This window comes from Schistocerca gregaria, chromosome X (assembly GCF_023897955.1).
Source record: "Schistocerca gregaria isolate iqSchGreg1 chromosome X, iqSchGreg1.2, whole genome shotgun sequence".
Taxonomy (NCBI): Eukaryota; Metazoa; Arthropoda; class Insecta; order Orthoptera; family Acrididae; genus Schistocerca; species Schistocerca gregaria.
The window spans coordinates 153,245,330-153,271,931 of record NC_064931.1 but is presented as its reverse complement, the minus strand read 5'-3'; the positions used below and the strand labels follow the sequence as shown (position 1 = coordinate 153,271,931).

Here is a 26,602-nt window from a genome sequence, read left to right as displayed (position 1 = left end):
AGTTGAGTCCCATAGTGCTCAGAGCCATTTTGAACCCTGTTGCAACTCACTCGCTCCAACACTTAACTCTCGACTGACTTCCGTCCCTTTCCCTCATACCCATCACTAGCGTCGATATAAGCCTCCAAAAATCACCGGCGGTAAAATCCCATAGTAAATTTCTTTATTGCTGGCAAGAGGTGAGTGTTTTCTACTAGGAAATACTTCACAAGGATAGCCAAACTCTATTTTGCTACCTCGCAGAGTTCTGATCTCTTTCTCAGGGTCTAGAATACCACAGCTGACTGCACTTTTCGATGTCCAGTGGTAAGCTGGTGTCTGCGACACTAATACTCGAGGAAATCCATTTAAATCTACTACGCTCAGGAAAGGGGAATTTCGCATTAGCGTCCTCGTAATTCTTACCTTGCGTCTAGTGAGCGAGTACGGTACTCTCTTTATAGCTGAGACCATACTTTATTCAATTTTTTAAGATTTAATTTGGTAATCTCGAACAATTTTCGACTAAAAGTGCCGTCAGCTCTATGAACTGCGAGGGGAGAAGAATTATCTCATATCTGGGAAACGCAGTTCGTTTCCCGGAAGGTTGGAATACCTGTACTGTCAGATGCAGTTAGCGATCTCTTTCGCACTCTGAAACTGATCTACAGCGTATGTCCGTAGCAGTACAGCGGGAACAGTGCGAACAAATTCGCATTCGTTGGCCTTTAACCTTAGCGGAGAAACCAGCTTGCCTGTACCTGTTTAGACGACAGGCTCATCCTCTTGGGATCTTCCCGGGCGGAACTGTGCTAAGGGAAAGTTCATTTCCAACTTGCCAGCCCCGCCCTGAGTTTCATTTTGCTTTCTGGGTTACAACGAGCATTGCGTGGGGTAGAATGTGTGACAGTAAAGCCCCTTCTGTGTTGAAATAAGCTTGTTTGATGAATTTTGCAAAAATTGTGGGTTGTCTGTCAGAAAACCTCATTTTACGGAATTCTTTACTGTGGTCATGTTTTTCAGTCGCTATTTTAAAATCGTGTCTTGTATGGATCATTGAGCTTTCAACGAACTCAAAAGTACTCTGCTTCGTTGTTATGAGACGGTATCGAGTCCTTTCTCTTATTAAACAAGAAGGAACGTTGGATGAAATTAGCTGGAATTTGGTTTATGTCACAATGTGTATTCTTGAAACTAAATCCTTGACAGAGATAGAACAGCAGATGAATATTTTGCAATCAGAGAAAGGAAGAATCAATAAATGAACAATTGTATTTACCGATCGTAGACAAGAAGAAAATTAGACAATTTAGTTAATGGATATTGAGTGCATTTCTGACCCACCAGGGTAGCCGAGAAGCGCTAACGCGCTGCTTCCTGGACTCGGGTAGACGCGCCGGCCCTGGATCGAATCCGTCCGGCGGACTAACGTCGAGAGCCTGGATGTGGTTTTTCGGTGGTTTTCCACATCACGCTAGGTGAATACTGGGCTGGTCCCCACGTCCCGCCTCAGTTACACGTGTCGCAGGCATTTGAAACACGTTCGCACTATTTCACGATTTACACTAGATGCAGGCAGCTGGGGTACAGTATGGGGTAGCAGCAGGAAGAGCACAGGCCACACCTAAAACTAACCTTGCCAAATCCGTTCTCACCACGCCGACCCTGCGATCGCTGCGGGACTATCGTGTAAGGGAAAGAAAGAAAGACGTTCTCTTCTACATGTTCAATAATCTTAGGTCAGAAGCCATTATTTATTTTCACCCCCTGCAGTTTCCTTTTAATAATATTAGTTCAGAAGCCATTATTTCTTTTGAATCAAAGAATATTGAGTATATTTCTGTGGAATTATTTTTAAAAAGATGATGTTTGCCATAAATGGTAGCTTCGATACCACTACAATATCTCGTCATTTGAAGGACAATTGTGTTACTAGATTTTATACGGTGGGGAAAAAACAAGTAAACAAGGTTTTCGTTACTAGAAGACAATGCAGTTCAAACCCAGTTGATGAATCGAGAGATGTGTTGCACGGGATCGGATACTCAACTCGCATCCAGGAGGAGCGGAATTAAAATCCACGTATTGCAATCATGATATAGCTTTTCCACGGTTTACCGAAATCACCTCAAGCGAATTCCATGGCGGTTCAAGCAACAAGGCTTCCACCAAATGGCTTCTCCTTCTCCCATGAACACAGCAAGACCAGATGAGATACATATCTCTAAGCTTTCTTCCTTCGAATTTCTTTATTTTTCTTCTTTGTCATTGAAATGCTGTTCCTTAATATTTACGAAGCTGATTTTCCATGTCTTGTAGCAAGAATATCACGTTTTACGTCACATTGCCGATACTTTTTCTGAACGTATTATCGATTCCGAAACATATCTCTGCTCGCAAACCGCCTTAGACACAGCATATATTTTTTTCGTGAACTCTAAGATGGGTGACAGTTTTGAGTCAGTGAGTGTAACACTCATTTTCCCAGAAAAATTTTCATACTTCACTCTTACAAATACACTACTGGCCATTAAAATTGCTACACCAAGAAGAAATGCAGATGATAAACGGGTATTCACTTACAAATATATTATACTAGAACTGACATGTGATTAAATTTTCACGCAATTTGGATGCATAAATCCTCAGAAATCAGGACCCAGAACAACCACCTCTGGCCGTAATAACGGCCTTGATACGCCTGGGCCCTGAGTCAAACAGAGCTTGGATGGCGTGTACAGGTACAGCTGCCCATGCAGCTTCAACACGATACCACAGTTCATCAAGAGTAGTGACTGGCGTCTTGTGATGAGCCAGTTGCTCGGCCACCATTGACCAGAAGTTTTCAATTGGTGAGAGATCTGGAGAATGTGCTGGCCAGGGCAGCAGTCGAACATTTTCTGTATCCAGAAAGGTCGGTACAGGACCTCCAACATGCGGTCGTGCATTATCCTGATGAAATATAGAGTTTCGCAGGGATCGAATGAAGGATAGAGCCACGGGTCGTAACACATCTGAAATGCAACGTTCACTGTTCAAAGTGCCGTCAATGCGAACAAGAGGTGACCGAGACGTGTAACCAATGGCACCCCATACCATCATGCCCGGTGATACGCCAGTATGGCGATGACGAATACACGCTTCCAATGTACGTTCACCGCCATGTCGCCAAACACGGATGCGACCATCATGATGCTGTAAAAAGAACCTGGATTCATCCGAAAAAATGAAGTTCTGCCATTCGTGCACCCAGGTTCGTCGTCGAGTACACCATCGCAGGCGCTCCTGTCTGTGATGCAGCGTCCAGGGTAACCGCAGCCATGGTCTCCGAGCTGACAGTCCATGCTGCTGCAGACGTCGTCGAACTGTTCGTGCAGATGGTTGTTGTCTCGCAAACGTTCCCATCTGCTGACTCAGGGATCGAGACGTGACTGCACGATCTGTTACAACCATGCGAATAAGATGTCTTTCATCTCGATTGCTAGTGATACGAGGCCGTTGGGATCCCTGTATTCAGCACGGCATTCCGAAATACCCTCCTAAACCCACCGATTCCATATTCTGCTAACAATCATGGGATCGCGACCAGCAATGTTGCAATATGATAAACCGCAATCGCGACAGGCTACAATCTGACCTTTATCAAAGTCAGAAACGTGATGGTACGCATTTCTCCTCCTCACACGAGGCATCACAACAACGTTTCACCAGGCAACGCGGTGCACTGCTGTTCGTGTGTGAGAAATCGGTTGGAAACTTTCCTCATGTCAGCACGTTGTAGGTGTTACCACCAGCGCCAAAAGTTAATCATTTTCATATCACAGCACCTTCTTCCTGTCGGTTAAATTTCGCGTCTATAGCACGTCATCTTCGTGGTGTAGCAATTTTATGGTCCGTAGAGCAAATACAGGTCCTGTGTGGTTTTTAACGGAGCGTTATACCATTCTTCCTGCAAATGAGTGGAAAGTTCAGGTATCGATGATGGGTATGGAAGTTATGGCGCACCCTTCCCCCCAAAGCAGACCACAAAGGTTTAATACTATTGAGATCTGATGGCTGTCGTGGTCAAGGGAGATACGATAATTCATTCTCATGAGAGCTGTGTGAACAATGGCCCTGGCGTTTTGAAACACCAGTGGGGAACAAACACTGTACTGTGGGGTGGACCGCATCAGACAAAATTATCTTATAATCCTTGTCAATAGTTCCAACAGAATAACCACGGACCCCATGGAATACCACGTTATGACTGCCCAAATCATCACCGAATCGCCGCTACAATTCATTCTTGGGACGTAAACCCAGCCAGAATTTGGAAACGTGAAACAAGACTGACCCAGCCAAATCGCTTTCTTCGATTGCTCCGTTGCCCAGGTTTTACTACGGCACCACGTTTTTCTGTTACGGGGATTTGTGTCGTCGATGTGTGGTTTTCGAACGTCAACTCGCCCTGAAATTCGCTGCTCACGGAGCTCCATTCGTGTTGTTTTGTTGCCGACAGGATTCTAACGGCGACATTCAGCTCTGCAGAAACTTCTGCAGCTGTCGTCCTCGTATTTCCCGTCACAGTCATCTTCAGTGACCGCCCGTCATGATCACTCAACACACACTTCCGTCCGCGTTGTGACTTACTGGATGACCTTTTCCGCTTTCCCTGCATGCGACATAAATCTTCGATGCCTCTTGAAACACTCACCACACGAGCACCAACAATTTGCGCACGTTCGAATTCACTCGCCTATAACATAATGCACTCAAAACTACACAGAAGACTCTGATCACGCCTGACACTTGTAACTTATTTAGGGCCCTGCACAGAGGCCGTTTGTTGTCAAACATTACAGCGCCATCTGTGGGCTCCGATAGCACCTGAATTCATGCATTTCTCGCGGCAGTGTCTTAACAGTTAAGTCACCTCGTTAGATAAGACAGCTCAAAATCTCAGTTACTGATGTCAACTTTGGCGTAGGTATCCGGGTTTGGTGCAAAACTTTAATGCATTGAACATATTACCCTTTTTCCATCGTGTCATTACGATTTGTCCTCTACAAGGACGTTGAAAGTCACTAATGGAAACAATGTTTCATAACTGACGAGAAAATTAATCAGGCACAAGACTCCTTTCCTTCACGTTCAACCTACCTATGTTTAAATGTGGGTGCATAATCGCCTCAGCGTTGCAGATATGTGCCTCGCAATACTGCAGTATTTCCCAGTATGTAGCGCAGTCGGTAGTGTAATGGAATGGGAAGACAATGCGGATATTCGTGCGTATGTTCAATGTCCCCAATATCATTTTACAGAGGAAGACTGCACTGTAGTTCCTTCTCTAGATTGTCGCACAGACGACAAAATGGTAGATATCGAAATAGATGACAGAGGGATAGGAAAAACAATTAAAATCTCTCAAAAGAGGAAAGGCCACTGGACCTGATGGGATACCAGTTCGATTTTACACGGAGTACGCGAAGGAACTTGCCCCCTTCTTGCACCGGTGTACCGTAGGCCTCTAGAAGAGCGTAGCGTTGAAAAGGATTGGAAAAGGGCAAGGGTCATCCACGTTTTCAGGAAAGGACGTCGAACAGATGTGCAGAACTATAGACGTATATCTCCAACGTCGATCAGTTGCAGAATTTTGGAACACGTATTATGTTCGAGTATAATGACTTTTCTGGAGACTAGAAATCTACTCTGTAGGAATCAGCATGGGTTTCGAAAAAGACGATCGTGTGAAATCCAGCTCACGCTATTCGTCCACAAGACTCAGAGGGCCATAGACACGGGTTCCCAGGTAGATGCCGTGTTTCTTCCGCATGACGTTTGATACAGTTCCCCACAGTCGCTTAATGAACAAAGTAAGAGCATACGGACTATCAGACCGATTGTGTGACTGGATTGAAGAGTTTCTAGATAACAGAACACAACATGTCATTCTCAGTGGAGAGAAGTCTTCCGAAGTAAGAGTGATTTCAGGTGTACCGCAGGGGAGTGTCGTAGGACCGTTGCTCTTCACAGTATATATAAATGACCTTGTGGATAACATCGGAAGTTCACTGAGGCTGCCGGCCGGTGTGGCCGTGCGGTTCTAGGCGCTACAGTCTGGAACCAAGCCACCGCTACGGTCGCAGGTCCGAATCCTGCCTCGGGCATTGATGTGTGTGATATCCTTAGGTTAGTTAGGTTTAAATAGTTCTAAGTTTTAGGCGACTGATGACCTCAGAAGTTAAGTCGCATAGTGCTCAGAGCCATTTTTTTCACTGAAGCTTTTTGCGGATGATGCTGTAGTATATCGAGAGGTTGCAACAATGGAAACTGAACGAGTTGACGCATGGTGCAGAGAATGGCAATTGAATCTCAATGTCGACAAGTGTAATGTACTGCGAATACATAGTAAGAAAGATCCTTTCTCATTTAGGTACAATATAGCAGGTCAGCAACTGGAAACAGTTAATTATCTGGGAGTAGGCATTATGAATGATTTAAAATGGAATGATCATATAAAATTAATCGTCGGTAAAGCAGATGCCAGACTGAGATTCATTGGAAGAATTCAAAGGAAATGCAGTCCAAAAACAAAGGAAGTAGGTTACCGTTCACTTGTTCGCCCACTGCTTGAATACTGCTCACCGATGTGGGGTCCGTACCAGATAGGGTTGATAGAAGAGATAGAGAGGATCCAACGGAGAGCAGCGCGCTTCGTTACAGGATCATTCAGTAATCGCGAAAGCGTTACGGAGATGATAGATAAACTCCAGTGTAAGAGACTGCAAGAGAGATGCTGAGTAGCTTGGTACGGGCTTTTGTTAAATTTTCGAGAACATACCTTCACCGAAGTGTCAAGCTGTATATTGCTCCCTCCTACGTATACCTCGCGACGAGACCATGAGGATAAAATCAGAGAGATTAGAGCCCACACAGAGGCATACCGACAATATTTCTTTCCACGAACAATAAGAGACTGGAATAGGAGGGAGAACCGATAGAGGTACTCAAGGTACTCTCCGTCACACACCGTCAGGTGGCTTGCGGAGTATGGGTGTAGATGCAGATGTAGATGTAGATAGCGTGTGCTGTTTCTTCAGAGTTTATCCGCCGTGCTTAAGGCGGGGCAAGGCTGGCAGATATTAATGAATGCTCGGGAAACGCGAACTTGAAACAAGGCCAACGGCCTGAGAGAGAACTCATTGTGAAGGAGCGTGAAACCTTCAGTGACCCAGAAAGGACGGGACGCCCACGAGTGACCCTGCTGGTTTGGTATTGCGGAAGGCGAGAGCCTGACCTCGCCAATGCCCTCCTCTAACCTGTTGTACGTATCAGATGTACGCAGATGTTTACTGTAGCCTTTGATCCACGTCAAATTGGTAAACAGAGTTTCTCAGGAGGAATATTAAATATTTTAGAAGGTGTGGTCGCTCAGATTAATTGGAATAACGTTTTTATAACATGTATCCAGTTTTTATTGATTACAAAGATACAGCTGGCTCCAAACATAACTTTTCATTTTGCTTATTGACTCTTCAGTTGCAATTTCCTCATTTATAAACTGTCATGTCTGCTTTGAAGTTGAAGCTGTTAACTGGTGCTCATACAGGGTGTACATAAAGTCCAGGGACACTTTCAATTATTTATTGCACAAGAACCAAACATTGTGCCCATATCATACATATGCCATTTTGAAGAGAAAGTTTTTTTACAACGTTGTTTGGTAATTTTCCGGTAGTCAGCGCTAGTCGCAAACATACAAGTTCAGGTGCGGAGGGAGCTGTTCCATGAAATGGCCTCCCGATCACCAGATCTCACTCCGTGTGACGTTTTTCTGTGGGCACATACTAAAGATCTGGTGTATGTACCGCCTCTACCACGTGATGTAGCAGAGCGCCGGGAGAGAATACGGGAAGCGACTACCTCAGTCGACGATGCCATACTGGGTCGGGTATGTTAAGAATTCCATTACCGTATTGACGTCTGTTGGGTCACTCATAGTTGGCATATAGAATGTTTGTAAAAAAAAAAAATTAAAAGTTTCTCTTCAAGATGCAATATGTATGACATCTGTACAATGTATAGTTCTTGTGCAATAAATAATGGAAAGAGTTCCCGGACTTTATGTACACCCTGTATTTACGTGACTGAATTTTTCAACTGTGATAGTGGTTCTTTGGCAGTTTCTTCGATATTGTTAAAGCATGACGCTCGTAATTTCGTATGCTGAGCACAGATGTTTCGCTCTATTAAAAGTGGAAGTTTCGTTAGGTTTGTAACATTTCCTGTTTCTTTAATCAGTGACAAAACAACAGAACTCACATCATCAAACCTTCACTGTGTATTGTGCATATTCATGTCCATCTGTTTTTACTTTAACATCGACACTTTAATGTCAGCTGTACAAATGTTAAGTCCGTAACCATGGATTGACTCAGATACAGTAACGGTGCATAGGTTTTGTTATGGAAATGCTGCTCGGTTCGAATACGGTACACGATTTCGTAACCGTAGAGTACCAGATTCGGGAATGTGTACTTGTGTTTGCACTAAAATGTGGCTCACTGCTGCAGTCATATTTCATCTGAAAGAGCAAATGGGTAGGGTGTGGCGGAAACAGAACAAATTGTATAGTTGGTAAAACGTAGTCCTTCAAAAGCACACGCAGAATTCCAGTATGAATCGCTGTTGCACAAAGAATACAATGGCGGATGCTACGTATACACGGTCTCCATTCTCATTATTTACAGCGGATTCAGCATCTTCGAAAACGAGACGAAAGTAGACGATTGAAATTTTGTCATTCGCTAATTGCAGATCGGCGAGTAATACCATTAATGCTGTTTACTGGTAAAACCGCTTAAATTCGTGACAGTATCGTTACCATTCGTAATTCACAGAAGTGGTAAGATGAAAACCTACAGGCCATTGTAGACATGCATTTTCAAGAAATCTCCGTAAATGTGTGATTTGGTATGACAGCTGATTTGGTCTGTTGCATTACAACGTTACCTAAACTTTCTTGAAAACAAGCTTCCAGCATTACTGGAATAGGTTCTTTCGGTTTCAAGGATGGATATCTTTTTCCTGCACAGCGGGATGCTGCACATTCTAGTAGCCGGATGACACATAACCTAAACCTAACATTCCACGGCAGATGGATCGGTAGAAATGATCATCTTTGTAAACTGAAGGTGGACATAAGGAGAAAGGACAGGGAGGGGATCACTGCTGTCAGCTGGATCGGGTCATTACGCAAAATCAGCAGCGACGAGTGAAAATGTGTGCGGGATTGGGGTTCGGATCCAGGATCGCCTGCTTACCAGGTACGAACGTTAACCACTGCGTCATTTGAGACACAGCGGAAATGCGTGGATTATCTCGCCATGCGTCACGGCCAATCCACAGCCCCTATTTCCGGATAGCGCAATGGTTAACACACCTGCCTAGTAAGAAGGAGATCCCGGGTTCGAATCCCAGTCCGGTACACATATCCACTCGTCGCCGCTCATTCCGCGTAATGTTTCGAATCAGCTGGCAGCAGTGATTACCACCCTTTATTTTATTTTCTCCCCCCTCCACTTTCTATTTACATATGATGTATCAGTGGTGACAAGTCCGAAAGAACAGCATTCATGTAAATGATCACGTTTGCCTGTGGGGATGGTTGAAAGGAGAAATCTGCAAACAATAAGTAAACAGAAGAGACGAATAGGTCGTTTGGATTACTGTCCCCATAAAAGGAGACCAAGAACATCTCAGAAGAGCTACATGTGGTGTTGTCAAGAGAATTCGAAAGTGCATTGCAATCAAATATGGACTCTATGAACACAAACTTCAATCATTTAAGCCTCCTGTATTTGTTAGGCTTGTATTCTAGCCACTAGATCCCTGTAACTGCCGGTCGGGGTGGCCGAGCGGTTCTAGGCGCTACAGTCTGGAACCGCGCGACCGCTGCGGTCGCAGGTTCGAATTCTGCCTCGGACATGGGTGTGTGTGATGTCCTTAGGTTAGTTACGTTTAAGTAGTTCTAAGTTCTAGGGGACTGATGACCTCAGAAGTTAAACCCATAGTGCTAAGAGCCATTTCTCTGTAACTCATAAAAATTGGTTGACTGTTATGTTGTAGTTGTTGTTGTTGTTGTGGTCTTCAGTCCAGAGACTGGATTGATGCAACTCTCAATGCTATTCTATCCAGTGCAAGCATCTTCATCTCCCAGTACCTACTGCAACCTACATCCTTCTGAATCTGCTTAGTGTATTCATCTGTTGGTCTCCCTCTGCGATTTTTACCCTCCACGCTGCCCTCCAATACTAAATTGGTGATCCCTTGATGCCTCATAACATGTCCTACCAACCGATCACTTCTTCTAGTCAAGTTGTGCCACAAATTTCTCTTCTCTCCAATTCTATTCAGTACCTCCTCATTAGTTATGTGATCTACCCATCTAATCTTCAGCATTCTTCTGTAGCACCACATTTCGAAAGCTTCTATTCTCTTCTTGTCTAAACTATTTACCTTCCACGTTTCACTTCCATACATGGCTACACTCCATACAAATACTTACAGAAACGACTTCCTGACACATAAATCTATACTCGATGTTAACAAATTTCTCTTCTTCGGAAACCTTTCCTTGCCATTGCCAGTCTACATTTTATATCCTCTCTACTTTGACCATTATCAGTTATTTTGCTCCCCAAATAGCAAAACTCATCTACTACTTTGAGTCCCCTAGCGTCACCTGATTTAATTCGATTACATTCCATTACCCTCGTTTTGCTTTTGTTTATGTTCGTCTTATATCATCCTTTCAAGACACTATCCATTCCGTTCAAGTGTTCCTCCAAGTCCTTTGCTGTCTCTGACAGAATTATAATGTCACTGGGAAACCTCAAGGTTTTCTTCCTCCTGGGTTTTAATTCCTACTCCGAACTTTTCTTTTGTTTCCTTTACTGCTTGCTCAATATACAGACTGAATAATTTCGGGGATAGGCTACAACCCTGTCTCACTTCCTTCCCAACCACTGCTTCCCCTCGGCTCTTATAACTGCCATGTGCTTTCTGTACGAATTGTAAATAGCCTTTCGATCTCTGTATTTTATCCCTGCCACATTTAGAATTTGAAAGAGAGTATTCCAGTCAACATTGTAAAAACCTTTCTCTAAGTCTACGAATGCTATAAACGTAGGTTTGCCTTTCCTTAACCTATCTTCTAAGATAAGTCGTAAGGTCAGTATTGCCTCGCGTGTTCCTACATTTCTACGGAATCCAAACTGATATGGCAGACTACAGTGAGGAAAGTATATCGATGTAGTAAGACGCTAGTAAGTGTTATAGTATTCAGAGATTATCAAGGTGTCGGCATTCGAGACTGTTACTCTCAACAACATTACTCTTATGTACATAGAGTAACTCAGTACCATGGAAGGAGCGACAGCGTTTCAAAGTTACGTTTTTCTCAGTTATTAAGCGTACATATTGTAAATCTTTTTGTAGATGTATAATTTTGTTCAATAGCCATCTGAACTACCAATACATAACGAGAAATGTTAGTTGTACGCGAATTTCCGCATAAGGGAGGAGACTCAAAACCTACAGCTTAGTCCATATTGTACATGGATGTGAGTGTACAAAAAGCGCTGTGCTAGACATAAAAAGGTAGCTTTTGCTGTTAGTTATGTTCTTTTGAATTAAAAATGGAAGTCACTCAAAGTTTTCGATCTCGCTGAAAAATTTGAAATTAACTTTACTTTCTTACAACACGTTTCAGACCTGATAGGTTTAAGGTTGAAACTGTAGATCTACCAGAACTGTAAGCTGTGTGTCAAAAAGCAGAATCTGTTGTAACATTCTACAAAGAGTATATAATCTTGCGGTTCCATGGATTTAAACTTAAACAAAATATGAAATGGAAGAGTTTATTTCCAAAATGACGTATCTCTGTCTCAGACCTCTAAAGAGTTTGTGGTTTTAAAACGTTTTTCCGGCACTTTACTCGCTGTTTTTCTTTTCGACGCGCAGGTTATCGCTTTGAAACGTTATCGAATAATTAGTGTTGTATGCAAAGTGGCGTATCACCTTCTTGTGTTTATTTCCAAACTTCCACATTTTCGGTCACCCAATAGAAACACTACCGAGTTATCCCTGTGAGCTCGAAATCGATCTCATGCATGGAATGTTATTCTAATTTACATCTACATCTACATTTATACTCCGCAAGCCACCCAATGGTGTGTGGTGGGGGGCACTTTACGTGCCACTGTCATTACCTCCCTTTCCTGTTCCAGTCGCGTATGGTTCGCGGGAAGAACGACTGCCGGAAAGCCTCAATGCGCGCTCGAAGCTCTCTAATTTTACATTCGTGATCTCCTCGGGAGGTAAAAGTAGAGGAAGCAATATATTCGATACCTCATCCAGAAACGCACCCTCTCGAAACCTGGACAGCAAGCTACACCGCGATGCAGAGCACCTCTCTTGCAGAGTCGGCCACTTGAGTTTGCTAAACATCTCCATTACGCTATCACGCTTACCAAGTAATCCTGTGACGAAACGTGCCGCTCTTCTTTGGATCTTCTCTATCTCCTCAGTCATTACCTCCCTTTCCTGATACGGATTCCACACTGATGAGCAGTACTCAAGTATAGGTCGAACGAGTGTTTTGTAAGCCACCTCCTTTGCTGACGGACTACATTTTCTAAGGACTCTCCCAATGAATCCCAACCTGGCACCCGCCTTACCAACAATTAATTTTATATGATCATTCCACTTCAAATCATTCCGTACGCATACTCCCGGATATTTTACAGAAGTAACTGCTACCAGTGTTTGTTCCTTATCATATAATCATACAATAAAGGATCCTTCTTTCTGTGTATTCGCAATACATTACATTTGTCTATGTTGAGGGTCAGTTGCCACTCCCTGCACCAAGTGCCTATCCGCTGCAGATCTTTCTGCATTTCGCTGCAATTTTCTGATGCTTCCACTTCTCTGTATACTACAGCATCATCCGCGAATAGCCGCATGGAACGTCCGACACTATCTACTCGCAATGAGTAACAGAAAAATGTTAAAATGTCAAACAAGTAGCCATCTCTTGCATCTCACGCGCAGTCACTCGGCAGAAAGCGTAATTAGGTAAAACTGTATGATGTGAATTTGCCTTTAGCTAAATGAGGGTTATGAACACGTCCGGATGGCGGCGCGTGCTCGCACTCGGCTTCGGGGATTCGGAGGGACGTGGCTCCTCCAGATCGAAGCCACCCAGTGGATAAACGGCGAAGACCAGCCAAATTATTATTATTATCTGACGTTTTTCATTCCCACCTCTGACTAGGTGAATACCGGACTATTACTTACGTCCCTTGTGTTACACGCTTCACAAAAATCTTGGAAACTCGTACGCACACTTTCACGTGGGATACCAGTAGACGCAGACACATGGAGTATACAAATTCCGTACCAAAGGGCGAGGAGTGACGGCTGAGGGGGCATAAGGCAACCACTAACATTGCCAAACTCAATATTTACCATGTCGACCCCGTGAATGTACAGGAAAAATGCCAAGAAGATGAAAATCGAAGGGACATAATGCTAAGCCATTTGCCGACAAGATGTTTCCTTTCAGTCCCCTGACTGCTGTACCACGGGAAGTAATAATTAATTAACACTTTGTACAAAGTTTACCACTTCTCTTATTCAGTTCTAGCCCAATATACACTTCCGGTCAAAAGTTTTCGATCACTTATCACAACAACGTATTTGTGGTTGAAACAGTGATTTCGTTTCGAATGTTCTATCATATCCTCGTTCTAGTAATAAAACAAGTACAAACATATAAAGACTAAGAGCTTCTGTTGTGTATCTGACTGGTTGTTCGCATACAGTGACACTGAGGGTATCCACAACAACACTGACGTGCCGTTCCTTTCGAATAGCCCTCATTCCTTCAACTTTGTAGCAATCAGATGACATTAGTTTATAGTATACTGTGTGGGTATCTAGCAGCGTGTTTGTACACCTGATCACATTCATACCATGTTACCTCCTAATGGGACAGAAGCAGTAGATTGGAACTGAAAAAAAAACTGTAATTGTAGCTGTGCATTAGGAAGGCTGTTCTAGTAAGACAATAGCAACAAACGATGGCGCATCCCAGTCTACTGTGGTCATACAACGAAGTGCCAAAGAAACTAGCATAGGCATGCATATTCAAATACAGATATATGTAAACAGGCAGAAAACGGCGCTGCGGTCGGCAACGCCTATTAAGACAACAAGTGTCTGGCGCAGTTATTAGAACAGTTACTGCTGCTAATATGGAAGGTGATCAAGGTTTCAGCGAGTTAAAACGTAGTGCTATAGTCGCCGCACGAGAGATGGGACATAGCATCTCAGAGGTAACTATGAAGTGTGGAATTTCCCGTATGATCACTTCATGAGTGTGCCGTGAATATCAGGAATCCGGTAAAACATCAAATCTCCGACATAAATGCGGCCGGATGTCATCCTATAAGAACGGAACCAACGACGACAGAAGTGCAACCCTTCCGGAAATTGCTGCAGATTTCAATGCTGCGCCATCAACAAGTGTCAGCGTGCGAACCATTCAACGAAACATCACCGATATGGGCTTTCGGAGCGGAAGGCCCACACGTGTACCCTTGATAACTGCACGACACAAAGCTTTACGCCTCGCCTGGGCCCGTCAACACCGACATCGAACTGTGGATGACTGGAAACACGTTGTCTGGTCGGACGAGTCTTGTTTCAAATTGTATCGAACGGATGGACGTGTAGGGTATGGAGACAACCTCATAAATCCATGGACCCTGCATGTCAGCAGGGTACTGTTCAAGCTGGTGAGGGCTCTGTAGTGGTGTGGGGCGCGTGCAGTTGGAGTGATATGGGACCCCTGATACGTCTAGATACGACTCTTACAGGTGACACGTACGTAAGCATGCTGTCTGATCACCTGCATCATGTCCGTTGCGCATTGTACATTCCGACGAACTTTGGCAATGCCGGCAGGACAATGCGTCACTCCACACGTCCAGAATCGCTACAGAGTGGCTCCAGGAACACTCTTCTGAGTTTAAACACTTCTTCTGGTCACCAAACTCCCCAAACATGAACATTGTTGAGTTTATCTGTGCTGGTTAGAAGAGTTCTCTACAAGTCATACTCTTACGGATTTGTGGGCTGTGCTGCAGGACAGATGCTGTCAGTTCCCTCCAGCTTTACTTAAGTCATTAGTCGAGTCCATGATACATCGTGTTGCATGATACATCGTGTTGCGGCACTTCTGCGTGCTCGTGGGGGCCCTACACGGTATCAGGCAGGTGTACTAGTTTCTTTGGCTCCTGAGTGTACATTGCAGCGGTTCAAGCAGACGTGTGCCAATGTGTTTCACGGTATGGAAGGTCCCGAGTAACATCACACAGGGAACATCAGTTCCTATGTGTACAGAGTAAACGTCAAAGGACTCGTACTGCACCAGAAATTCAGGATGAAGTAAACAGTATGCGAGCTGCAGCAAAGTCTGTCTCAACAGCGTAACGCCATCTGCGAGAGTAACGTTTAAAGGGGTGCATAAAGAAAGTGAAACGATTGTAACGGGCACAGTAACATCAAAATTGGAGCGTGCGGCAATCTTCCAACGCGTTATTCGGCTCATGGCGGCTGCAGTGTAACACGTGTTAAGTTCGGCTCGCGAAATTTAGTCGAATTCGAAGGTGTTTCTCGCAGGTGGTGTTGTCTAGTACAAGTGGAAATCGTGTAAACAACAGTGCTCTGTGTAGTAGTGCTATTTTTTTTCTGTGCTCCGCCAATATCTGCGAGAAAATGGTAAACAGAAGAATCAACAGCAGCGCGTCCAGCAGCGGGGAAGCAGCATGTGCGGCGGGCCTGCTCCTGGCGGAAGGTGCGGCCGCGGCTCCCGGTATAGCGGAGCTGGTTCGCTCTGAGGTAAACGCTGCGCTTCGCGATAAAAACAATCTCGATCTGATAGCAGGCACCATATCAGATACTGTAACGGCAGCAGTATTGGCCAAAATGCGTGAAACTGTTGAGGCCAATACTGCCGAAATTACAGCACTAAAAAAGTCTGTGTCTGAATACGAGAAAAAGGCACGAGAGTTGGAAGTGAAACTATCTGCCGCCACAGACGAGCTAGAACAGTACCAAAGGCGAAATAGTCTACGACTGTTTGGAGTAGCAGAAACTAAAGAAGAAGACACGGACAACCTGCTTATACAGGTTGCGCGTGAAAAATTAGGCGTCGAAGTGACCAAGGCAGACATTGACAGGAGCCACCGGGTGGGACGAAAACTACCAGGTGCTACCAAACCTCGTCCAATAATAATTAAATTTGTGTCGTACCGAAAAAGGGCTGAGATCTTTACCCAGAAGAAGAAGTTAGCAAGGACAGGGATTACAATAAGGGAAGATCTGACACACGAGCGGCTAAAGATTTTAAACAGTGCCATATCCCATTTCGGTCTTCAGAATGTGTGGACTCTGGATGGCAGAGTAATCATTAAGACTGCAGCTGGAAAGAAGACAGTCACAAATATGACAGAACTAAATAGTATTAAGTGAACCTACTCGAGCCAAAAGTCAAACTTAACACCATTTGCAAATCTTAACAGTCCTATACTCAGATATAGTCTTGTAATTGTATTAACTTTTTAATTATTTGTACCTTCAACTAATTGTTCTTGTAACTGTATTAACTTTTTAATTATTTGAACCTTCAACTAATTGTTTTTGTAACTGTATTAACTTTTTACTATTTTTTTGTGTCTTTAGCTGTAGCCATTGCTTAGTTTTAGTTACTGCTAATACTTTTTCATTTTCTCAGTTTATTCTCTTCCATTCTGTAATAGTTCTATTGCAATTATTAGTCTCTCCTTTAGTTCATTAGTCAACCATCTCTTCGGTTTAAATTGTTCATAACAAAAATCACTATCAGTATCACTTTAGCAAATTTCAATTTAATTCTAGCTTCCTACGATACTCTATTAAATATTAAGCTTACTTCTCTCTGCTGGCAGCATCGGCCTCTTAAATCACTCCTCTTTCCCTTATTTCCACCCTAAGCTGTTTCAAATACTCTAATTACATTTTTCCTCTTACGACATAGGATACTCAGTGACACACAGCTGTCACCATTTTGGTCATATTCTCCCTGCACTGAATACCACTAATCCATTTTCTATACTCCCGCAACCTCAGGAAATCTCTTGCAGTCGCTTTTCTTTCGGCTCTCGCGGAGTCACAAACAGGGCGCGCAAAATCTCGGACACCCCTGTAATATGTCACTTGGCGGAAACACCGGTCAGTGCCCCTCGCGGCAGGTAGTGCCTAACAAAGGGACAAACCAGTCTGCCACCCTACTCCAGGCTGCTCAGCGGAAGCGTCCGAGGTTTTAGCAGCTCACTGCAACATTCAGTCTTTACCTGCGCATTACGAAGAACTTAGCTTCCTCTTCCACCAACTAAACTACCACGTAATCCTCTTATCCGAAACGTGGTTGAAACCACACATATCCTCTGCATCTATTCATCTCCCAGGGTACACATTTCTTAGGGCAGACAGATCAAAAAAGCGAGGTGGCGGGGTCGGCGCATATATACGAACAGATCTCAAAGCGAAAGTCTTATGTTCGTCAAATCCTGCTGAAGAAAAAGAGGCTGAATTCATGTTCATTGAAATAAATATACAAAGTCGGAAATTCTTGACTGGCGTCGTGTACAAGCCGCCAAAAATAAGCTCAATGAGTTCCTTCCAGTCGGAATTACATTCACTTCAGTGTCAATACGAACATGTCATCGTAATGGGTGACTTGAACATAGACCTGCTAAGAGACACTCCCTCCGCAATAAACCTAAGAAGATTGTTTAGTTGCAATAGCATGAACATTCTTCCATTGCAACCTACACACCATACGGCGCACAGTCATACTCTTATAGACGTGATAGCAACGAAACAGACTGACAAAGTAAGAGATGTTGGTCAGTCATCGGCCCCTGGCCTCTCAGCACATGATGTAATATTCCTGGCCTACTCTGTGCAGCCCCCAAGGATCAAATCGCGTTACATAACTTGTAGGAACATGAAACGTATTGACCTTGACGCTCTAACAGCCGATTGCTCAGAAATCTCATGGCATCAAATAATCAGAGAACCTACAATCGACGGCAAAATTAATGAACTTGGTGATAAACTCACTGCCCTCTATGACAAACATGCACCTGTGCGCACAGTCCGTGTAAGAAAATCTCCTGCTCCATGGCTGACAGCTGAATTACGTCAAATGATGACTAATAGGGATGCTGCCCACAGGCGTTTCAAGGCAGATCCGAAACCCGAACGTTTTGAAGAATATAGAAAGCTACGGAACAGAGTGAAACAATGCATTCGCAATGCCAAAATCAGGCACGCTCGCTCCCTTGTATGCAGCGATCTGACACCCACGACTCTATGGAAGAATCTCCGTAGCTTGGGGGTCGGAAAGGCAAAATCGGAAACTACTTTTCATGTGTCAGCTAACGAATTAAATGAATTCTTCTCTGCACCTCTGAATACCAGCACGGCTGATAATTACCGTCCACAAGAATCTCCAAACAGGATAACTAACAACGATACCTTCCATCTAAAACATGTAACAACAAATACGGCAAGAAAAGCAATAATGAGAATCTCTTCTAATGCAATAGGCAACGACAGTATCGGTATAGCCATGATTAAGAATGTTGCCGATATCTTAGTACCTGTCTTAACTGACATATTTAATTTTTCCCTCGTGAACGGAATATACCCCACTGCATGGAAAAGAAGCATAATTCGACCCATCCCTAAGGTCGAAAACCCGCAACTGCCTAGTGATTACCGACCAATTAGCATACTGCCTGCTGTTTCCAAAGCACTGGAATATATTGTTCATGACCAAATCACTGAACACTTGCATGAATTCAGTCTATATGACAAATTTCAATCTGGTTTCCGTAAACATCACAGCACAAACACTGCTCTAATTAAAGTAACTGATGACCTGAAATATGCCATCGACAATCGAAAGGCAACAATATTGACGCTACTGGACTTCAGCAAAGCTTTTGACACTGTTAACTTTGACATATTACTCAGAAAAATGCAACAGCTTAATTTCTCTGATAGTGCAATGAGATGGTTTGAAAGCTACTTAAAAGACAGACAGCAATGTGTTGTCTGCGCAAATGAAAAATCTTCCTGGAAACATGTTTCTTCGGGAGTGCCACAAGGATCAGTCTTAGCACCACTTTTGTTTTCTTTATATGTCAACGATATTTCGTCGGTTTTGTCCTCCTGTAAACATCATTTCTATGCCGACGACCTCCAGCTCTACCTAAGCGTCAGACCTGAAGACGTAAACACTGCAATCGCTCTGATGAATGATGATCTGTCTTCAGTAGTGACATGGGCGAAAAATCTGGGGCTTAAATTAAATGCAAAAAAGACGCAAGTAATCTTAATAGCCCATCAGAAATTAATAACTTCAGATTTCCGCCAACGGCTACCTCCTATTCTGCTCGAAGGTACTCCAATACCATATCAGAAAACAGTGAAGAACTTGGGTGTAACTTTGGACGAGCATCTCAACTGGGCGGAGAATACAGTCGCAGTGTGCCGAAAGACGTCTGCTTGTCTCTATGCTCTCAAAAAGTTTCGGAACATATTCCCACAGGACTTGAAACGCCAGCTCGTGCAAGCACTCGTTCTACCGAACCTCCACTATTGTGATGTGATTCAACAAGGCATGAGTAGTGAAAACAAAAGACGGCTAGAGCTAACCATGAATGCCTGTGTGCGTTACACCTGCAACATTCGCCGATATGATCATGTTAGTGCTTCATACTCCGAGCTAGGGTGGCTGCGGCCAGACAAACTGCGTGACTACCACACTCTATGTCTACTTCACCGACTCCTCATCGCGCAAGCACCCCAGTACCTAGCTTCAGAGATTAAAAACCTGTCATGCCATCATAATCGAAACACGAGGTCACTCTTATCTGGTATCCTAACTGTGCCCACTCACAAAACAAAAACTTTTGCAAACTCCTTCTCAGTTGCCGCTGTCCGCCTCTGGAACAAACTGCCTCTTACCTTGAGGAAAATTCAATCTCCTGTGGCTTTTAAGAAGAAGTTGAAGCATTTCCTACTATCATCCGCATAAAATTCTCCACAAAATTAATGTGCAAGGCCAATCCTCTCATCTGTCAAATAGCAAAGCTAGCGTCTCGTATCTTGCTGCTGAGATGCCTATCTCTATTAGCCACGCAGTCTCCTTTTCCTTTATATTTTCCTTAATTATGTTTCATCATGTCTCTCTATTCTTCTCCTCCCTTCACCATGAGTCTCCCTCATACTCCCTGGTGCCAGCACTCCTATCTTAAATCTTTCTCTTCAATAATGCATTTTTCGAGGTGTACCTTTCTAATTGTTTATCTCACTTTTTGTATTAGATGTAGTTTAACATGCCTACTGAAACATATGACTGTAAAATAAGTAGAATGCCTGGTTAGATGTAAGAGAGGGCCTGATGGCCCTAATCTTGCCAGGTTAAATAAATAAATAAATAAATAAATAAATAAATAAATTATTCACGGATAAATCTAAGACTGAATATTTGAAAACCATCGTCGAATATTTGTTCGTGGAGAACGTACGAAGAGTGACAAAGACGAAGCAAGGTGGAGGATTGGTCATGGTATGCTGGTAATAAAGTCGGTGATCTAGTGAGAATTAATGGAACTTAAAGAAAGGATATCAAAAGATAATGATTAAATATGCAGTTCCGTCTGGCAAGAAACTTATTGGTCGTGGATTTGTTCTGCCGCAGGACAATAATACCAAACATGCTCCTAAACTGTGCAAGGGCATGTCAATAAAGATAAATATGGCTAGCTAAAAAATATGATGTGGTCACGTCAGTCTCCTGGAATAATTCTCATTGAACTCTTATGAAATGAACTTGGCAGAAAGCTAAAAAAACCGAGGTTGTCTAATGTTAAGAACTTGTAGAATAATTGTAGAATAATTTACAGACCTTTTGGGTTGCAATAATTGCAAAAACATTACAAAATATTATCTCCAGAATGCCAGGAGCTAGTGCTGCTGTACTAGGGTGAAAAATGGGTACTTTGAAGAGGCTGTAATCTAAACCATATTTTATTGTACTCAGACACAGAGACAATATTTATTTTGTTGGTCTATTTAATTTGTACAAAAGAAAGTATATTGTATTGTACGTATGTTAATCGGGGGCCTAGAAAAGACGGAGAGGCTCCGTCCCCGCCTGAGCCGCAGTGGTTTACAACCGCAAGACGGCTACCGCAGCCCACTACCCAGGGTTAGTGTGCAGTTCGGTCCCCTTTGGACCCCCCCCCCCCCCCCCCCCGGAAACGTGGTGTAACTTGAACCTCCGCCGGGACCAGCCACACAGGCCGTGACTGCAGTGCCCAGACCGCTCGGCTAATCCAGCGCGGCACTTAGTATAACTGAGGCAGAATAAGGGGAACCAGCCCGCATTCGCCGAGGCAGATGGAAAACCGCCTAAAAACCATCCACAGACCGTCCGGTTCACCGGACCTCGACACAAATCCGCCGGGCGGATTCGTGCCGGGGACCAGGCGCTCTTTCACACCCGGAAACCCGTGCGTTAGACCGCACGGCCAACCGGGCGGGCTACAAGAAAGTATATAGTTTTTATAATGGACGATCGAAAACTTTTGACCGGTAGTGTAAATATTTTTTTCCTAAATACAGTAATTTAAATGGTGCTTTAGATTATGTAATTTGGTACTTGATTTTTTACTTTAAAAATAGAAGAATAACACTTCTTTCAGTTACGATAAAGATAAAAAACAGTGATTTTGCTGCAAAGTAACTTTGCTCCAAAACACCTTTTTCTTAGTCGCAGGTTTCCTTTATTCTCTTATGTGCGTATTTAGAGTATTAAAGTGGAGCCATGTACCATAAACTGTGTTACAGAAACAAAAATTAATGGTTGTAAGGCGTCAAACGGGCCGACTTGGAGCAGGAGAGGCACCACAGGACATTTTAATTTTCACTGTCCATACTTTCACAAATAAATTGATAAAACTTTAACAGCATGACCAGGATTCAGGATTCATACTCATAGCAGTGGAAGCTCAAAAACGTAGCAAAATACCTGTTTTTATATGTGAAGTTTCATCAGTTTTTGACTTACTAATGGCTGCATTTGTTGCTATAGGTAGAGTTTTCTTCCTAAGTAAGAGAGATTCTTGGATGACTTTTGCACAGGATACAAACCATAGTTACAGGTGTATGAAACTCTAGAAGAAATTTAATTTATGAAAATGAATGAACTGTTGCATTTTAATCTTCATGTTTAGAAAAAATTCTAGTTTTAGAGTTAATTATCTCAATTTTTCCACAGTTTTTTAATAGATTTGGAAAATTCTATAGTTTCATACACCTGTAACTACCGTTTGTATGCTATGAAAAATCCATCGAAGAATCTTAGCAAGAAAAGTGTACCTATAGCAACAAATGCAGCGAGTAATAAGTGAAAAAATGATGAAATTTCACATGTAAAAAAGGTATTTTGCTACGTTTTTGAACTTCCACTGCGATGAGTGAGTGTCCTCAATCCTTCCTGGTCATGGTGACAAAGTTTTATGAATTTAGTTGTAAAAGTATAGACAGTGGAAATTAAAATGTCCTGTGGTGACTCTCCTGCTCCAAGTCGGCCCGTTTGACGTCCTATTCCCCTCAAGCAAAAGTTCTACCACCAGAGCTACCCAAGCACGACTCACGCCCCGTCCTCACAGCTTTACTTCTGCCAGTACCTCATCTCCTACCTTCCAAATTTTACAGAAGCTCTCCTGCGAAGCACTTGCCCGCGAAAGGCAATAGGTCCCGAGTTCGAGTCTCGGTCCGGCACACAGTTTTAATCTTCCAGGAAGTTCACATCAGGAAACACTCCACTACAGAGTGAAAATCTCATTCTGGTAAAAATTAAGCAGATTACTTAAAATTACTCTTACCTGAAAATTTTCATTTCTTGGAGAATAGTCATTTTGGAAATAGGCTTTTCAGTGTTATAGTGACGGAAAAACATTAAGACAGAAGAAGTGGCAGTAGGCTGGTAGCGTGAGGGAAAGACTGACCTGGCAGCGCGACCGCAGGTCTGCGTAGAGGCGGTCCGGCGAGCGGCCGGCGCAGCTGAAGCTGGCGTCCGCCTCGGAGTCCGACAACCGCGGGAAGGCGCGGGGGGCCCACGCCGCCGCCTGCAACATGTGACACTCCATAAGCTGTACTCTCCTACTAACTGCATTTCATTTATTTTTATTTCCTACACGCGTGTCGGAGTCAAGATTACTACGTGAAGTCAAAAGGCTTGTCACCAGGGTACGCGAGCAAGGCAGCAGTTGAGTGGTCGCGAGTAGCCGTTCCCACGTATAGATGAGCACATGCAGAAGATTCCGTGGCAGATGGTCCCGTAGCAGGGCTGTACCGGTTGGGTGGCGATATAGGTCCCCACCAAAAACGAATGTACAGAGCGGACGGAAAAACTGATCGAAAATAAAAGCTCTATCTATTCCGTCAACGAGATCTAGACCACCGAAGACATTGGTACCCTTGTTGATGCCATGTTGCTTGTATTCACGAAAGCATTTGATACACTACCGTAAATTGTTTAGTCAAAAAATATGAGCTTACAGAGTATTGGTTCAGATTTATGACTGGACTAAGGAATTCCTTGAACACAGGAACCAACACGTCGCTCTTAAAGGAACAAATGGACAGGTGTAACGGTAATTTCCAGAGTACCTCAAATGTGGTAAGATACACTACTGGACATTAAAATTGCTACACCAAGAAGAAATGCAGATGATAAACGGGTGTTAATTGGACAAATATATTATACTAGACTTGACATGCGATTACATTTACACGCAATTTGGGTGCATAGATCTCGCTTCCCGCGCCCGGATCCCCGGGTTCGATTCCCGGCGGGGTCAGGGATTTTCTCTGCCTCGTGATTACTGGGTGTTGTGTGATGTCCTTAGGTTAGTTAGGTTTAAGTAGTTCTAAGTTCTAGGGGACTGATGACCATAGATGTTAAGCCCCATAGTGCTCAGAGCCATTTAAACCATTCTTTTGGTTACATAGATCCTGAGAAATCAGTACACAGAACAACCATCTCTGGCCGTAATAACGGCCTAGATACGTCTGGGCATTGAATCAAACAGAGCTTGGATGGCTTGTACAGATACAGCTGCCCATGTAGCTTCATCACGATACCACAGTTCATCAAGAGTAGTGACTGGCGTATTGTGACGAGCCAGTTGCTCGGCCACCATTCACCAGACGTTTTCAGTTGGTGAGAGATCTGGAGAATGTGCTGGCCAGGGAAGCAGTGGAACATTTTCTGTATCCAGAAAGGCCCGTACAGGACCTGCAACATGCAGTCGTGCATTATACTGCTGAAATGTAGGGTTTCGCAGGGATCGAATGGGGGGTACAGCCACGGGTCGTATCACATCTGAAATGTAACGTCCACTGTTCAAAGTCAATGCGAACAAGAGGTGACAGAGACTTGTAACCAATGGCACCCTATACCATCACGTCGGGTGATACGCCAGTATGAAGATGACGAATACACGCTTCCAATGTGCGTTCACCGCGATGTCGCCAAACACGGATGCGACCATCATAATGCTGTAAACAGAACCTGGATTCATCCGAAAAAATGACGTTTCGCCATTCGTTCACGCAGGTTCGTCGTTGAGTACACCATCGCAGGCGCTCCTGTCTGTGATGCAGTGTCAACGGTAACCGCAGCCGTGGTCTCCGAGCTGATAGTCCATGCTGCTACAAACGACGTCGAACTGTTCGTGCAGATGGCTGCTGTCTTGCGAACGTCCCCATCTGCTGAGTCAAGGTTCGAGACGTGGCTGCACTATCCGTTACAGCCATGCGGATAAGATGCCTGTCATCTCGACTGCTAGTGATACGAGCCGTTGGGATCCAGCACGGCATTCCGTATTACCCTCCTGAATCCACCGAATCCATTTTCTCCTAACAGTCATTGGATCTTGAGCAACGCCAGCAGCAATGTCGCGATACGATAAACCGCAATCGTGATAGGCTACAATCCGACTTTTGTCAAAGTCAGAAACGTGATGGTACGCATTTCTCCTCCTTACACGAGGCATCACAACAACGTTTCGCCAGGGAACGCCGGTCAATTGCTGTTTGTGTATGAGAAATCGGTTGGAAACTTTCCTCATGTCAGAACGTTGAAGGTGTCGCCACCGGCGCCGCCCTTGTGTGAATGTTCTGAAAAGCTAATCGTTTCCATATCACAGCATCTTCTTCCAGTCGGTTAAATTTCGCGTCTGTAGCACGTCATCTTCGTGGTGTAGCAATTTTAATGGCCAGTAGTGTAGATACTGTTCACAGTATAAACTGCATGACAGAATGTGAAACATCCAGAAAATGTCAATGTAACTCGTAGACGTACACACCATCGGCGGCGATGTAAATGGTTAGACTGGCAAATCACTGTAACAGGTAAAACGGGGACAAGGGTGCGTTAGTGTTGTTCGTATTTAGTGGTCTTCCCAGGTTTATTAGTGCATAAAACTGGCTTGAACAGTGTCAGACGTTGACTGATCACTGTGAAGGGCACGGAGATGCTGTCTACTCGTGTGAGACAGCGTCATCTGGACTTGAAGAGACTTGGAAGAGACGATATTGTGTGTCTCCATTTGGCCAGTTAGTTGAATGGTTTAGTATCCAGATTTGTGGGGGCGTTCTGTTTTGACATTGGCTCGATGTTTGAATGCATAGGAAACTGAAGTCAGGAATTGTCTTCGTGAAGTTTCAGGCAGAGCATGTCTGACCACCACAAGGGTCACCGTATTGTGCACCACGTACGTTGTGACTTCTTCATTTCTGTGCCTGCCAGCCTAGAGCAAGTAATGGACTCCTTGGAACGTTCTGTCATCCCTTACTATTAGTCGGAGACGAGCAGCAGCCGGACTATTCATTAACAGGCCCATGTGTAGGCTGACGTTCTACATCTACATTTATACTCCGCAAACCACCCAACGGTGTGTGGCGGAGGGCACTTTACCTGTCACTGTCATTACCTCCCTTTCCTGTTCCAGATGCGTATGGTTCGCTGAAAGAACGACTGCCGGAAAGCCTCCCTGCGCCCTCGAATCTCTCTAATTTTACATTCGTGATCTCCTCGGGAGGTATAAGTAGGGGGAAGCAATATATTCGATACTTCATCCAGAAACGCACCCTCGCGAAACCTGAACAGCAAGTTACACCGCGATGCAAAGCGCCTCTCTTGCAGAGTCTGCCACTTGAGTTTGCTAAACACCTCCGTAACGCTATCACGATTACCAAATAACCCTGTGACGAAACGCGCTGCTCTTCTCTGGATCTTCTCTATCTCCTCTGTCATCCCGACCTGTTACGGATCCCACATTGATGAGCATATTCTCAAGTATAGATCGAACGAGTGTTTTGTAAGCCACCTCCTTTGTTGATGGACTACACTTTCTAAGGACTCTCCCAATGAATCTCAACCTGG

The 26,602-nt window shown here is 44.0% G+C and overlaps 1 protein-coding gene across 1 annotated transcript in view; it reads right to left on the bottom strand.

Annotated features, from left to right (window-relative positions):
• LOC126299413 (uncharacterized) overlaps positions 1-26,602 on the bottom strand; it is a 376,709-nt gene that overhangs the window by 75,381 nt on the left and 274,726 nt on the right. The window contains exon 4 of the mRNA XM_049991307.1: positions 23,160-23,279. Within this exon, the coding sequence (XP_049847264.1) occupies positions 23,160-23,279 (120 nt within the window). The remainder of the gene's footprint in view (positions 1-23,159; positions 23,280-26,602) is intronic.